Below are 15000 nucleotides of genomic sequence, written 5' to 3' on the forward strand. Positions count from 1 at the left end.
CGTGGGGGAGAAGTCTCTCTCATAGCCACAGGCTCAATGGACAAAGCAGGTCCCCTCTTCTCTCTCTCTCTCTGCAGGGACAATTGGACAGGAGCAGAGAGGAAGCTGGGGACCTGGAAGGAGCCACCACTCCACCACGTGCCTCTCAGACCACACAGAGCTGCATTATAGATTCTACCTGCTTCAGAAACCTCAGCAGGCCCCTCCATCACCACACGCACTCCACATCAAACAGGAGCCCTTTCATACAGATGCATCAAAAGAACAAGTACTTCCTGTCAAGCCCCCCTAACCATTGGCTATCCAGCTCACCCTGGAGATGCACTGAATCCATTGGTTCTCAAACCTTTTCACATCTAGGACCCCTAAACTGAAAGAAGTACGTTAAGACCACGGACCCTCTTTTTAATCAGGTTTTGTCCCAGGCTCCCCCAGCTGATAAGAGTTTTGCTTTTGGAGCATTTCTTACAGAAAGTGTGTGAAACCCATGACCAACATAGTCATACATTCTGTCATTGTGTTACTTATGGATGGATGTATAGTGAAAATAAATGATTCCCCTGATTGCCGGGGACCCCCTGGAACCCTCTCGAGGACCACTAGGGGTCCCCAGACCCCACTTTGAGAACCGCTGAACTAAATCACATGACCTCGTTCATTGGCAAAGTTGTCTGGCATGTGGACAACACAACAACAACAACAACAACACATGCAGCCCTGCTCTGTCACAACCTGCAAGTCCTATTGGTCTTTCATTCTGTCAGAGCAGCCATTACATTTTCCTTTAGGAGGACGTGTGTTGCTACATGTGGATGTTTTTTGGACATGGCAGCAGCAGCTATTGACTAGTAACACGCTATTGACTAGTGAGCGCAGAGTACGTCCGACATCAAGCCAGTGGCGAGCACTGCCAAAATCAAAACGGGGCAGGAAATGGCGCCTCCCATTCAGGAAGTTCAGAGGGACAATCTGCAGTCAGGCGGAGAAATTAGTGGCCGCAATTATAGACCCCAAAAAAATCCACCTCACTTGCCAGCCATGTGCTGCTTGTATCTGCTGACTGAAGAACAGGCACCAGGAGATGGTGTTGCACCAGCATGCAAGGCTCCAATGTTGTAGATCATCAGAGTTTGGCGAATGCAGTGTTGAAATGTAATGATCCTTTGTAATGGCCAATGCTAATTAGCTGCTGACTCTATGCCAGAGGGACTTTAGGACAACACAGTTCCTCAAACACACAGTCAAAGCATGAGGGCTGTGACCACCTTCTGCATGAGGGCTGTGACCACCTTCTGCATGAGGGCTGTGACCACCTTCTGCTCTGACCACCTTCTGCGTCGACATTCAACAATCCTACAGGGAGAAATCCAGCAGATCCCTCAGAGGCAGATCTGATCACTTCTGCTTTGTGTCTCTAACTGGGTTTCCATCCACCTCTGGATATTCGCATTTACCCAAAATGCGAATATAAACTTGAATGGAAACACCAGAAATTCGAATAAAGGTCGAAATATCGCATAAATGTTTTTACGCTTGGAGGGGGTGGATTTATCAGCGTATCGACAGTAGGAAGATGCGAACTTTTGCAATGGAAACAGATTTTGCGAATTAACGATGACGTACCAGATGTGACTTCACTTCCGCTTCATGCTACTCCAGGGGGAAATGGTGGCGATTAGCGCCAGGCAGTCTGAATGAAATTGAATGTAACGTTCGCAATTCTATGTGTATTCAATTCTAAAAAACGACCCTCAACATTTGGGAAGGCTAAGCCACACAACTAGTTCGTTATAATCTAACATCATGCTTTGAAGGCGACTTTACGACGATGAGGACGGTGATCATCACCATCACCGGGTGATGACTCAATCAAAGCAGGTCTCCGCTGATAGAGAGTCAGGCACACAGGCACGTTACGCCTCCTCCTGACGAGAAGCGCCACCGACTGCTCAACCTGCCGACTCCCAAAACTCGCTAAACAAAACTGAATGGAAACATGCATAAATTCGCATTTTATTTTGCGGATTTTCACAAAATTCGCTTGAATTATGCGATACATTTGGATGGAAACCCAGTTACTGTTGCTCGACTGTAAAAACTCACCCACATGCTGTTGCTATGCCATTGCCATCACTATTGCTATCGGCACCGCGCCACCTGCATGTACTGAATGTAAAGAATTCAGGCATGTTCTCTGGGGGGGGGGGGGTTGTCAAAATGCATTCTGGGAAATGTAGGATATCACTACAGTAACTGAAGTAAACAAGGCAAGGCAGGTTGAGGGAAAGAGAATAGGGTTGTTGGGTTCATGGGGGGAGAATGGAGGCAGCGGGCAGTGTGACAGAAGGGGTTGTCCTGCTGTCACACTGATGTTGATGTGACTCAGGGAGGTCCTGCTGTCACACTGATGTTGATGGGACTCAGGGAGGTCCTTCTGTCACACTGATGTTGATGGGACTCGGGGAGGGAGCCCCCTTTTCAGAACACTTGGGCTTAGCAATGTAGTGGTGAGGGGGTTCGAGTAGGTGTGTGTTTTGCACATATTCTGTCTTCCTCCTGCATCTTCTGAGAAGGTGCAGAGAGGCCAGGGCAATTAGCCTCGAAGAACTCCTACAATCCACCATTATGGTGCTATATGGTTCTAGTGGCTTTTAAAATGGAGAATTCTTCTTCTTCTCTTTCAGGTTTGTGGCAGAGGTGCATGTTTGGGTGTAGCGGTGGCGGCACCTACAGGCTCCAGCATGCTGACGGCTGACCTGTACCGTTTGGTAAGAGATGTCAATAATGTCCCGACAAAGGAAAAACCTTCCATTTATCTCATATAGGCACCATTAGGTGGGTGTCATACAATAGGCAGACAGCAGCCTAAGGCTACATTCAGACCAAACGCGTTTTTGTCAGTCAGAACGCTATGAAAATCATGTTGAGAGCGCTTCCATTGTGCACAAAACAAAGCGCACGGAGCTGTTTTCTTTGTGCTCCGTTTGTTTTCCCCTGTAGTCGCGTGCAGTACAGATCAGAACACAACGACCACACGGACGGTAGCCAGCTGGTTTTGTCTGTTTGATGTTGTTCACTGTCAACATGAAAGCCAGATTATTGCCAATTCTGGCAGCAGCGGAGGTTGAAAATCCCTCCGGAGGAGAAAAGGTAGGAGAAGAGGAAAAGACGATCAGGGCGCTTTTCCTCTAATGTTCAACTTTTTTCAGCTTTAAAACGCCCACAGCGCTCCTCCAAAAACAACAGACGCCACCAGCGCTAAACGCCAGGTGCGTTCATTAAAAGAGGAGCACGTCTAGCGCGTCCTTACATAGAGAATGAATTGCAGAATTGCAGAAAGACGCTGGCAGCTCCAAAAATGCTTTTGGTGTGAATGTCCCCTATCACCCTACACAGAGGCACATGGCCTGCAATGGTGTCTACTTTTTCTGTTAGCACCAAAAATCTGCCATGTGGTCGCATCTGTATCTCCATACATCAGGTCTCTCTTTTGCAAAGACATTCATCTGCGATTTCCTTCAAAACAGACACTGAATCAAAGGACAACGCTAGCTGACCATGTGCTCTGACCTCCCTGTGGAGGACACTAGCTGACCATGTGCTCTGACCTCCCTGTGGAGGACGATAGTTGACCATGTGCTCTGACCTCCATGTGGAGGACGATAGTTGACCATGTGCTCTGACCTCCATGTGGAGGACACTAGCTGACCATGTGCTCTGACCTCCCTGTGGAGGACACTAGTTGACCATGTGCTCTGACCTCCCTGTGGAGGACACTAGCTGACCATGTGCTCTGACCTCCCTGTGGAGGACACTAGTTGACCATGTGCTCTGACCTCCCTGTGGAGGACACTAGCTGACCATGTGCTCTGACCTCCCTGTGGAGGACACTAGTTGACCATGTGCTCTGACCTCCCTGTGGAGGACACTAGTTGACCATGTGCTCTGACCTCCCTGTGGAGGACACTAGCTGACCATGTGCTCTGACCTCCCTGTGGAGGACACTAGCTGACCATGTGCTCTGACCTCCCTGTGGAGGACACTAGTTGACCATGTGCTCTGACCTCCCTGTGGAGGACACTAGTTGACCATGTGCTCTGACCTCCCTGTGGAGGACACTAGTTGACCATGTGCTCTGACCTCCCTGTGGAGGACACTAGTTGACCATGTGCTCTGACCTCCCTGTGGAGGACACTAGTTGACCATGTGCTCTGACCTCCATGTGGAGGACACTAGTTGACCATGTGCTCTGACCTCCCTGTGGAGGACACTAGTTGACCATGTGCTCTGACCTCCCTGTGGAGGACACTAGTTGACCATGTGCTCTGACCTCCCTGTGGAGGACACTAGTTGACCATGTGCTCTGACCTCCCTGTGCAGGACGCTAGCTGACCATGTGCTCTGACCTCCCTGTGGAGGACACTAGCTGACCATGTGCTCTGACCTCCCTGTGGAGGACACTAGTTGACCATGTGCTCTGACCTCCCTGTGGAGGACACTAGTTGACCATGTGCTCTGACCTCCCTGTGGAGGACACTAGTTGACCATGTGCTCTGACCTCCCTGTGGAGGACACTAGCTGACCATGTGCTCTGACCTCCCTGTGGAGGACACTAGTTGACCATGTGCTCTGACCTCCCTGTGGAGGACACTAGTTGACCATGTGCTCTGACCTCCCTGTGGAGGACACTAGTTGACCATGTGCTCTGACCTCCCTGTGGAGGACACTAGCTGACCATGTGCTCTGACCTCCCTGTGGAGGACACTAGTTGACCATGTGCTCTGACCTCCCTGTGCAGGACGCTAGCTGACCATGTGCTCTGACCTCCCTGTGGAGGACACTAGCTGACCATGTGCTCTGACCTTCATGTGCAGGACACTAGCTGACCATGTGCTCTGACCTTCCTGTGGAGGATGCTAGCTGACCATGTGCTCTGACCTTCCTGTGGAGGACACTAGCTGACCATGTGCTCTGACCTTCCTGTGGAGGAGGCTAGCTGACCATGTGCTCTGACCTCCATGTGCAGGACACTAGCTGACCATGTGCTCTGACCTTCCTGTGGAGGATGCTAGCTGACCATGTGCTCTGACCTTCCTGTGGAGGACACTAGCTGACCATGTGCTCTGACCTTCCTGTGGAGGAGGCTAGCTGACCATGTGCTCTGACCTCCCTGTGCAGGATGCTAGCTGACCATGTGCTCTGACCTCCCTGTGCAGGATGCTAGCTGACCATGTGCTCTGACCTCCCTGTGGAGGACACTAGTTGACCATGTGCTCTGACCTCCCTGTGGAGGACACTAGCTGACCATGTGCTCTGACCTCCCTGTGGAGGACGGCAGACGAAAGGAGAAGGGAATTTTGGGGAATCAATCCAGCATGATAAAAAAGCAGAGTGATGGTCAGCCTGTACTAGAAGGAACAGCCTTCCAATAGCGGGAAAAGACATGAACAATTACAGATGTTAATATGAAGTCCCCCGTGTCACTGAGCTCAGTGTGAGTCGGGCTGAGTCCCCCGTGTCACTGGGCTCAGTGTGAGTCGGGCTGAGGTCCCCCGTGTCACTGGGCTCAGTGTGAGTCGGGCTGAGGTCCCCCGTGTCACTGGGCTCAGTGTGAGTCGGGCTGAGGTCCCCCGTGTCACTGGGCTCAGTGTGAGTCGGGCTGAGGTCCCCCGTGTCACTGGGCTCAGTGTGAGTCGGGCTGAGGTCCCCCGTGTCACTGGGCTCAGTGTGAGTCGGGCTGAGGTCCCCCGTGTCACTGAGCTCAGTGTGAGTCAGGCTGAGGGGAAATGCATTGGGGACATGGAGTGCTGCAGTGTCAGGCCTGTGCCCTCGACAGCGACGCCTTCGGATCCCCGCAGAGGAACCAGAGGGAGGAGCTATTAAAGCCATCAATCAGATGGACTGCAGCAGCAAGGACACTGAGACAGCTACTGTCCAGACACAGCTCGTCCAGCAGAGTGGACACTGAGACAGCTACTGTCCAGGCACAGCTCCTCCAGCAGAGTGGACACTGAGACAGCTACTGTCCAGACACAGCTCCTCCAGCAGAGTGGACACTGAGACAGCTACTGTCCAGGCACAGCTCCTCCAGCAGAGTGGACACTGAGACAGCTACTGTCCAGACACAGCTCATCCAGCAGAGTGGACACTGAGACAGCTACTGTCCAGGCACAGCTCCTCCAGCAGAGTGGACACTGAGACAGCTACTGTCCAGGCACAGCTCCTCCAGCAGAGTGGACACTGAGACAGCTACTGTCCAGACACAGCTCATCCAGCAGAGTGGACACTGAGACAGCTACTGTCCAGGCACAGCTCCTCCAGCAGAGTGGACACTGAGACAGCTACTGTCCAGGCACAGCTCCTCCAGCAGAGTGGACACTGAGACAGCTACTGTCCAGACACAGCTCCTCCAGCAGAGTGGACACTGGGACAGCTACTGTCCAGACACAGCTCGTCCAGCAGAGTGGGATTCCCCCACCGCTGAACACTGGTCAAGATAGTTTGTCTACTTTGCCCATCGCTTTTGTAGATAGCTTGTTAGAGAGAAAGACAGACAGATGGAGAGAGAGAGAGAGACAGGCAGATGGAGAGAGAGAGAGACAGACAGGCAGATGGAGAGAGAGAGAGAGACAGACAGGCAGATGGAGAGAGAGAGAGAGAGACAGACAGGCAGATGGAGAGAGAGAGAGAGAGAGACAGACAGACAGGCAGATGGAGAGAGAGAGAGAGAGAGAGACAGACAGGCAGATGGAGAGAGAGAGAGAGAGACAGACAGGCAGATGGAGAGAGAGAGAGAGACAGACAGGCAGATGGAGAGAGAGAGAGAGAGACAGACAGGCAGATGGAGAGAGAGAGAGAGACAGACAGGCAGATGGAGAGAGAGAGAGAGAGAGAGAGAGAGAGAGAGACAGACAGGCAGATGGAGAGAGAGAGAGACAGACAGGCAGATGGAGAGAGAGAGAGAGAGAGAGAGAGACAGACAGACCGATGGAGAGAGAGAGAGAGAGAGAGAGACAGACAGACCGATGGAGAGAGAGAGAGAGAGAGAGAGAGACAGACAGGCAGATGGAGAGAGAAAGAGAAAGACAGACCGATGGAGAGAGAGAGAGAGAGTCAACAAGCAGAGGTAATCCATCCATCAGAACAGGAAAAAGGCAAGATACTTCATCTCCAAATCCCACAGGTCAGCTAGGGGGCGGGGCTAAGGCCCGGTATAAATGTTGTGATCATTGTTCCCCAATGGAATTCGCTGTCAGTTACATTTTGCCGTCTTTGTATTTTTGGACTCATTGATTGACTGGTTAGATGACTTTCCATTAATCAGTCGTGAATTTAGTTCAAATTGCCATTCTAATGCCACATAGATCAGCCTGTGGCTACATGCCCCAGTGGCTCATTAGCCACACAGGCTATTCAGCGTCTCACTGTAATCCAGCACAAAGGCTACCTGCTGTATCAAGGCACTCACATCTGATTCACATCTGATTCACCTGCTGTATCAAGGCACTCTCACATCTAATTCACATCTGATTCACCTGCTGTATCAAGGCACTCTCACATCTGATTCACATCTGATTCACCTGCTGTATCAAGGCACTCTCACATCTGATTCACATCTGATTCACCTGCTGTATCAAGGCACTCTCACATCTGATTCACATCTGATTCACCTGCTGTATCAAGGCACTCTCATATCTGATTCACATCTGATTCACCTGCTGTATCAAGGCACTCACATTTGATTCACATCTGATTCGCCTGCTGTATCAAGGCACTCACATCTGATTCGCATCTGATTCCCATCTGATTCACATGCTGTATCAAGACACTGTCACATCTGATTCACAACACGCCCCCAGTGAACGGGGGGGAGGGGGGCGGGGGGTGTTGGCCTGTTTACTTTTTAAAGCCCTTCAACATGGCCGCCGTGACTGTGTCTGGGCAAGCCTTCCTGAAAGCAGATAGCACATGATGGTAAATGCTTTGGATGTCGTAGGGCCCCTGCAACAGAGACATGACAGGCATGGCAACGTTAGCAACATAACAGCACAGGAGAGGGGAGGAGTTACTGCCCTGCGGCCTGCCTGCCTGGAAAACCTTTACAGGGGGAGGGGCTGAAGTACAAGGCCCCGGGAGGAAACAAAACAACGTTAGGTAATGATGGAAGGAACTGAGTGAGTGAGTGAGTGAGTGAGTGAGTGAGTGGAGGACAATATAAACACTGCAGCAGTGAGTCCAGAAGAGCTGGATGTTAGCACTTCCTGGTTCCTACGTGTAAAAGGGGATTTGGTTAAATGCATGAAATAAGGTCTATGGTTAACAAAGGTTTATGAAACAGAGATTTTCAGAAAACACTTCAAAAGTCATAAAAGTGGACGTGCTCCTTCCATTTGTGAAGATGATCTTGCTGAACACAAAGTTCACTGTCATAAACGCTTGTTAACCACAGAACTTATTTCATGCATTTAACCGAAAATTCCTGTACAAAAATCCCATTGACTTTTACCCGTAGGAACCAGGAAGTGCAGGGAGGGACTTCTGGGTAAGCCTACAAAAATACATCATCCCTGCGGTACTCTATAAGGAAAAGGTGAATAATGGAACAACAGGGTCACGCTGCAGCTGAATTCACAGTGATATACTTTACAAGCACAAGATGGATAACGACAGATCAACAAACAGGCCTGACTCTATGGTGGAGTAATGAGTAGGGATGCATCGATTATAAATTTTGATGTACGATTATAGTCTGAGAAAAAACCACGATTATCACGGTTTCACGATTATTGTTATGGACGTATAAAAATCACATGAGCATTCTTTAAATAGAGGTTTTATTGTATTTCCCCCACAATCTTAACAGTTGCTGCCTTCGGATTAAAAAAAGAAGAAAGAAAGGGCAGATGTACTCAGCAAAGATGGATGATTTAATATCCCATGGCTCTGACCTAATCAAATCTAACTGACATCACTATTGTGAACATAAAACAAACAACATTTCTGATATATGATTGTTTTAGTAAAGTGTATCACTCAATAGTCAATACAAAAAATATTTTATTATTATTTTATAGAAGCGAAAGTCTATAGCTGCTTAGTCTGCAGAAAAAACACAAAAGGCATAGTAACTTAGAGTAGACTCTTATTGGCATGTTACTGGCAACTAAATGGGCCGTCTGAATTTTGCATTGGGGTCAGTTCTATTGAAGTGATGATGGGGCAGGCATGGAAAGCCTCACTATAAGCCATCATGTGTCGTTTCACTTTTTACTGGAAAATGCTCCCTCTAGATTAAAGAAAGGACACTCTGTGGTGTTGACTGGTGTTTGTTATGTAAATGTGCGCATTTGTTTTCGTTGTCTCAGTCAGATCATGACTGCCAAGCAGCTAGCTACGTTAGCTTCACGTTATTAGGCCTACATGTAACGTTAGCGGGTTGCTTTTGGAGTTGACACAAACCCTTGATGTTTCTTTTTGTGTAAAGCATGAGGTTCTCTATGGTTTACGCCAGCTCTGGGAGCATGAAGTGCTTTAAATGCGGGGATGTTTGGTCACAACGAGCTCGAGGACCGCTGCCTGTTGAACTATGTACGCTAGGCCATGGCCAGCTAGCTAACATTAGCCACAACAGCTAACGTTAACGTCATTGACTGTATGTTAACGGTAAACAAATCCGCTGCCTCCTCCCCATGTTTGGTTTAACGTAACACCAGCTCAGACTTTCCCCTAATCTTAGAAACCTTACGGGACATGTATTGCAACATTTATTTTGGTTCTTCACGGGAGTTTTAAACTGACGAACTGTTGTGAAACAAAACACTCGGTGTAGCGGAGCCTCTGCGGTTATATAACCGTGACGTTTTAAATCGTGGTTAATAGTCAAACCGGTTAACCCCTGCATCCCTAGTAATGAGAAGCACCTGGGGCAGCAGTTAGGGAGCCAGTGATAATGAAGCGACAGGGAGAGAGGAAGGTAAACAGTAGGGATGGGCATCGAATTTCGAATTTTCGAATAATCGTTGTTATTATCAAGGTCGACTTTTATTATTGAAATTCGAAATTCGAAATTCGAAAAAAAAGAAAAAAAAAAAAAAAAAAAAAAATTTAGTGAAATGTTGCATTGTCTCCCCTGATTCTAAGTATAGTCAAATCGCTTGGTTTGAGCAAGTAAAACAATTTTTATAAGCATTTTAAGCAAGGTTTATGGAAAAATGAATGGCGGATGAAATCCCATGAAGAGGGAGAGGGGGTGACTTTGGCACCCCTTTGGCACTCAGACCTGAGCCTACTAAATATTTAATGAACCACTCATGATTGTCAAAACTGTTTTTTATTTTCGAAAATGTCAATGTCATGTAACATGTTCTTTACTTCAGTGGTGCAATGCTTGTTTGAGCTAAAAATCCACAGCAGAAGCTTTTTATATTAATTAATAAAGCCGTAGACTTAGAATCAGGGGAGACAATGCAACATTTCACTCACACAAAAAAAAAAAAAAAAAAAAAAAAAAAACATTTTTATTTTTATTTTCGAATTTCGAATTAAATTCGAATTTGGCCAGCGAATTTCGAATAGTGTTTTTGCTAGAAATGCCCATCCCTAGTAAACAGAGCCAGTGATAATGAAGCGACAGGGAGAGAGGAAGGTAAACAGAGCCAGTGATAATGAAGCGACAGGGAGAGAGGAAGGTAAACAGTGATAATGAAGTGACAGAGAGAGAGGAAGGTAAACAGTCATAATGAAGGGAGAGAGGAAGGTAAACAGTGATAATGAAGGGAGAGAGGAAGGTAAACAGTGATAATGAAGCGACGGGGAGAGGAAGGTAAACAGTGATAATGAAGCGACAGGGAGAGAGGAAGGTAAACAGAGCCAGTGATAATGAAGCGACAGAGAGAGAGGAAGGTAAACAGTGATAATGAAGGGAGAGAGGAAGGTAAACAGTGATAATGAAGCGACAGGGAGAGGAAGGTAAACAGTGATAATGAAGCGACAGGGAGAGAGGAAGGTAAACAGTGATAATGAAGCGACGGAGAGAGGAAGGTAAACAGTGATAATGAAGCGACAGAGAGAGAGGAAGGTAAACAGTGATAATGAAGTGACAGAGAGAGAGGAAGGTAAACAGTGATAATGAAGCGACAGAGAGGAAGGTAAACAGTGATAATGAAGCGACAGAGAGAGAGGAAGGTAAACAGTGATAATGAAGTGACAGAGAGAGAGGAAGGTAAACAGTGATAATGAAGCGACAGAGAGAGAGGAAGGTAAACAGTGATAATGAAGCGACAGAGAGAGAGGAAGGTAAACAGTGATAATGAAGTGACAGAGAGAGAGGAAGGTAAACAGTGATAATGAAGCGACAGAGAGAGAGGAAGGTAAACAGTAGGGGTGTCACGATACACTCAGTTCACGATACGATACGTATCACGATACTGGGTTCACGATAACGATACGATACGATACGATTTTAACAATATTTTTTTAAACTTGAATAATGACAATATATGACTGGAAAAGTAGTATTTTATTTGAAATGCACAAATACAAAACATGCTGTTGTGGGAAATTGTTATTACAATAACAACTAGAAAAAACATGAGATTGGAGATAAGGCTTATCTTGAAATTAGGGATGTCAATTTTCGGTTAATTTCACTTTCGATTAACCGACGCTAATAATCGATTAACCTATCGGTTAATTCATAATTTTTTAATATAAAAAAAAAAAAAAAAAAAATTTTTTTTTGGTCTATTTACTCAATGAGCTCATGCCCAAACAAGGCGTGTCTATTTAGATGCTGAAATGTTAATGCTTTTTGTGTTAGAATTTCTAACACAAAAAGCAAAAAGCATTAACAAGCATTAACAAAAAGCATCAACATTTCAACACAAATTCTTTTTGTGTTAGAATTTCTAACACAAAAAGCATTAACATTTCAGCATCTAAATAGACACGCCTTGTTTGGGCATGAGCTCATTGAGTAAATAGACCAAAAAAAAAAAAAAAAAAAAAAATTTTTTTTTTTAATATTAACTGATAGACCGACAGCAATAACCGAACAACGACGTTAGCGACGGTTAATCGATTAACGGTTAACCGTTGACATCCCTACTTGAAATAGAATGAGTTACACCGTCACTTAGATTTACTTTGAACTAAAAGGTTTCTCAGCAGTATAAATTCTCATTATGCATGTTCAGTTTTTCTTCAAACTCAAACAACAAGACTTTTCTTAATCTATTTTTTATGCATCTTCAGTTTTTCCTGTCAAGTAAACAGTTTTGCCAGAAACTCAATTGAATGGTTTCTCTCCTGTATAACTTCTCATGTGTCTCTTCAGAGACTTGTTCAACTGAACTACTTTCCACACATTGAACTTCAACAAACAAAGACGTTTCTTAGTCTATTTTTTGGATTTTTTTTTTTTTTTTTTTTTTTTTGCGATATGAGATTTCATCTCAACGATACATATCGTGACGTTTTACTATCGCGAAATTTCGTGGGACGATATATTGTGACACCCCTAGTAAACAGTGATAATGAAGTGACAGAGAGAGAGGAAGGTAAACAGTGATAATGAAGCGACAGAGAGAGAGGAAGGTAAACAGTGATAATGAAGCGACAGAGAGAGGAAGGTAAACAGTGATAATGAAGTGACAGAGAGAGAGGAAGGTAAACAGTGATAATGAAGCGACAGAGAGAGAGGAAGGTAAACAGTGATAATGAAGTGACAGAGAGAGAGGAAGGTAAACAGTGATAATGAAGCGACAGAGAGAGAGGAAGGTAAACAGTGATAATGAAGCGACAGAGAGAGAGGAAGGTAAACAGTGATAATGAAGCGACAGAGAGAGAGGAAGGTAAACAGTGATAATGAAGCGACAGAGAGAGAGGAAGGTAAACAGTGATAATGAAGTGACAGAGAGAGAGGAAGGTAAACAGTGATAATGAAGCGACAGAGAGAGAGGAAGGTAAACAGTGATAATGAAGTGACAGAGAGAGAGGAAGGTAAACAGTGATAATGAAGCGACAGAGAGAGAGGAAGGTAAACAGTGATAATGAAGCGACAGAGAGAGGAAGGTAAACAGTGATAATGAAGCGACAGAGAGAGGAAGGTAAACAGTGATAATGAAGTGACAGAGAGAGAGGAAGGTAAACAGTGATAATGAAGTGACAGAGAGAGAGGAAGGTAAACAGTGATAATGAAGCGACAGAGAGAGAGGAAGGTAAACAGTGATAATGAAGTGACAGAGAGAGAGGAAGGTAAACAGTGATAATGAAGCGACAGAGAGAGAGGAAGGTAAACAGTGATAATGAAGCGACAGAGAGAGGAAGGTAAACAGTGATAATGAAGCGACAGAGAGAGGAAGGTAAACAGTGATAATGAAGCGACAGAGAGAGGAAGGTAAACAGTGATAATGAAGCGACAGAGAGAGGAAGGTAAACAGTGATAATGAAGTGACAGAGAGAGAGGAAGGTAAACAGTGATAATGAAGCGACAGAGAGAGAGGAAGGTAAACAGTGATAATGAAGTGACAGAGAGAGAGGAAGGTAAACAGTGATAATGAAGCGACAGAGAGAGAGGAAGGTAAACAGTGATAATGAAGCGACAGAGAGAGAGGAAGGTAAACAGTGATAATGAAGCGACAGAGAGAGAGGAAGGTAAACAGTGATAATGAAGCGACAGAGAGAGAGGAAGGTAAACAGTGATAATGAAGCGACAGAGAGAGAGGAAGGTAAACAGTGATAATGAAGTGACAGAGAGAGAGGAAGGTAAACAGTGATAATGAAGCGACAGAGAGAGAGGAAGGTAAACAGTGATAATGAAGTGACAGAGAGAGAGGAAGGTAAACAGTGATAATGAAGCGACAGAGAGAGAGGAAGGTAAACAGTGATAATGAAGCGACAGAGAGAGGAAGGTAAACAGTGATAATGAAGCGACAGAGAGAGGAAGGTAAACAGTGATAATGAAGTGACAGAGAGAGAGGAAGGTAAACAGTGATAATGAAGTGACAGAGAGAGAGGAAGGTAAACAGTGATAATGAAGCGACAGAGAGAGAGGAAGGTAAACAGTGATAATGAAGTGACAGAGAGAGAGGAAGGTAAACAGTGATAATGAAGCGACAGAGAGAGAGGAAGGTAAACAGTGATAATGAAGCGACAGAGAGAGGAAGGTAAACAGTGATAATGAAGCGACAGAGAGAGGAAGGTAAACAGTGATAATGAAGCGACAGAGAGAGGAAGGTAAACAGTGATAATGAAGCGACAGAGAGAGGAAGGTAAACAGTGATAATGAAGTGACAGAGAGAGAGGAAGGTAAACAGTGATAATGAAGCGACAGAGAGAGAGGAAGGTAAACAGTGATAATGAAGTGACAGAGAGAGAGGAAGGTAAACAGTGATAATGAAGCGACAGAGAGAGAGGAAGGTAAACAGTGATAATGAAGCGACAGAGAGAGAGGAAGGTAAACAGTGATAATGAAGCGACAGAGAGAGAGGAAGGTAAACAGTGATAATGAAGTGACAGGGAGAGAGGAAGGTAAACAGTGATAATGAAGCGACAGGGAGAGAGGAAGGTAAACAGAGCCAGTGATAATGAAGCGACAGAGAGAGAGGAAGGTAAACAGTGATAATGAAGTGACAGAGAGAGAGGAAGGTAAACAGTGATAATGAAGCGACAGGGAGAGAGGAAGGTAAACAGTGATAATGAAGTGACAGAGAGAGAGGAAGGTAAACAGTGATAATGAAGCGACAGAGAGGAAGGTAAACAGTGATAATGAAGTGACAGGGAGAGAGGAAGGTAAACAGTGATAATGAAGCGACAGGGAGAGAGGAAGGTAAACAGTGATAATGAAGCGACAGGGAGAGAGGAAGGTAAACAGTGATAATGAAGCGACAGGGAGAGAGGAAGGTAAACAGTGATAATGAAGCGACAGGGAGAGAGGAAGGTAAACAGTGATAATGAAGCGACAGAGAGAGAGGAAGGTAAACAGTTAAGAGTTCAATGACC

At 45.9% G+C, this 15000-nt stretch overlaps 1 protein-coding gene across 1 annotated transcript in view; it reads right to left on the reverse strand.

Annotated features, from left to right (window-relative positions):
* rev3l (REV3 like, DNA directed polymerase zeta catalytic subunit) overlaps positions 1-15000 on the reverse strand; it is a gene marked incomplete at its 5' end in the record, with an annotated part of 84571 nt that overhangs the window by 61783 nt on the left and 7788 nt on the right. Inside the window, 3 exons of the mRNA XM_083643079.1 lie at positions 5243-5322; positions 5485-5776; positions 6024-6114. Of these exons, the coding sequence (XP_083499205.1) occupies positions 5243-5322; positions 5485-5776; positions 6024-6114 (463 nt within the window). The remainder of the gene's footprint in view (positions 1-5242; positions 5323-5484; positions 5777-6023; positions 6115-15000) is intronic.

This window comes from Poromitra crassiceps (genome assembly GCF_964638095.1).
Source record: "Poromitra crassiceps genome assembly, chromosome: 9".
Taxonomy (NCBI): Eukaryota; Metazoa; Chordata; class Actinopteri; order Beryciformes; family Melamphaidae; genus Poromitra; species Poromitra crassiceps.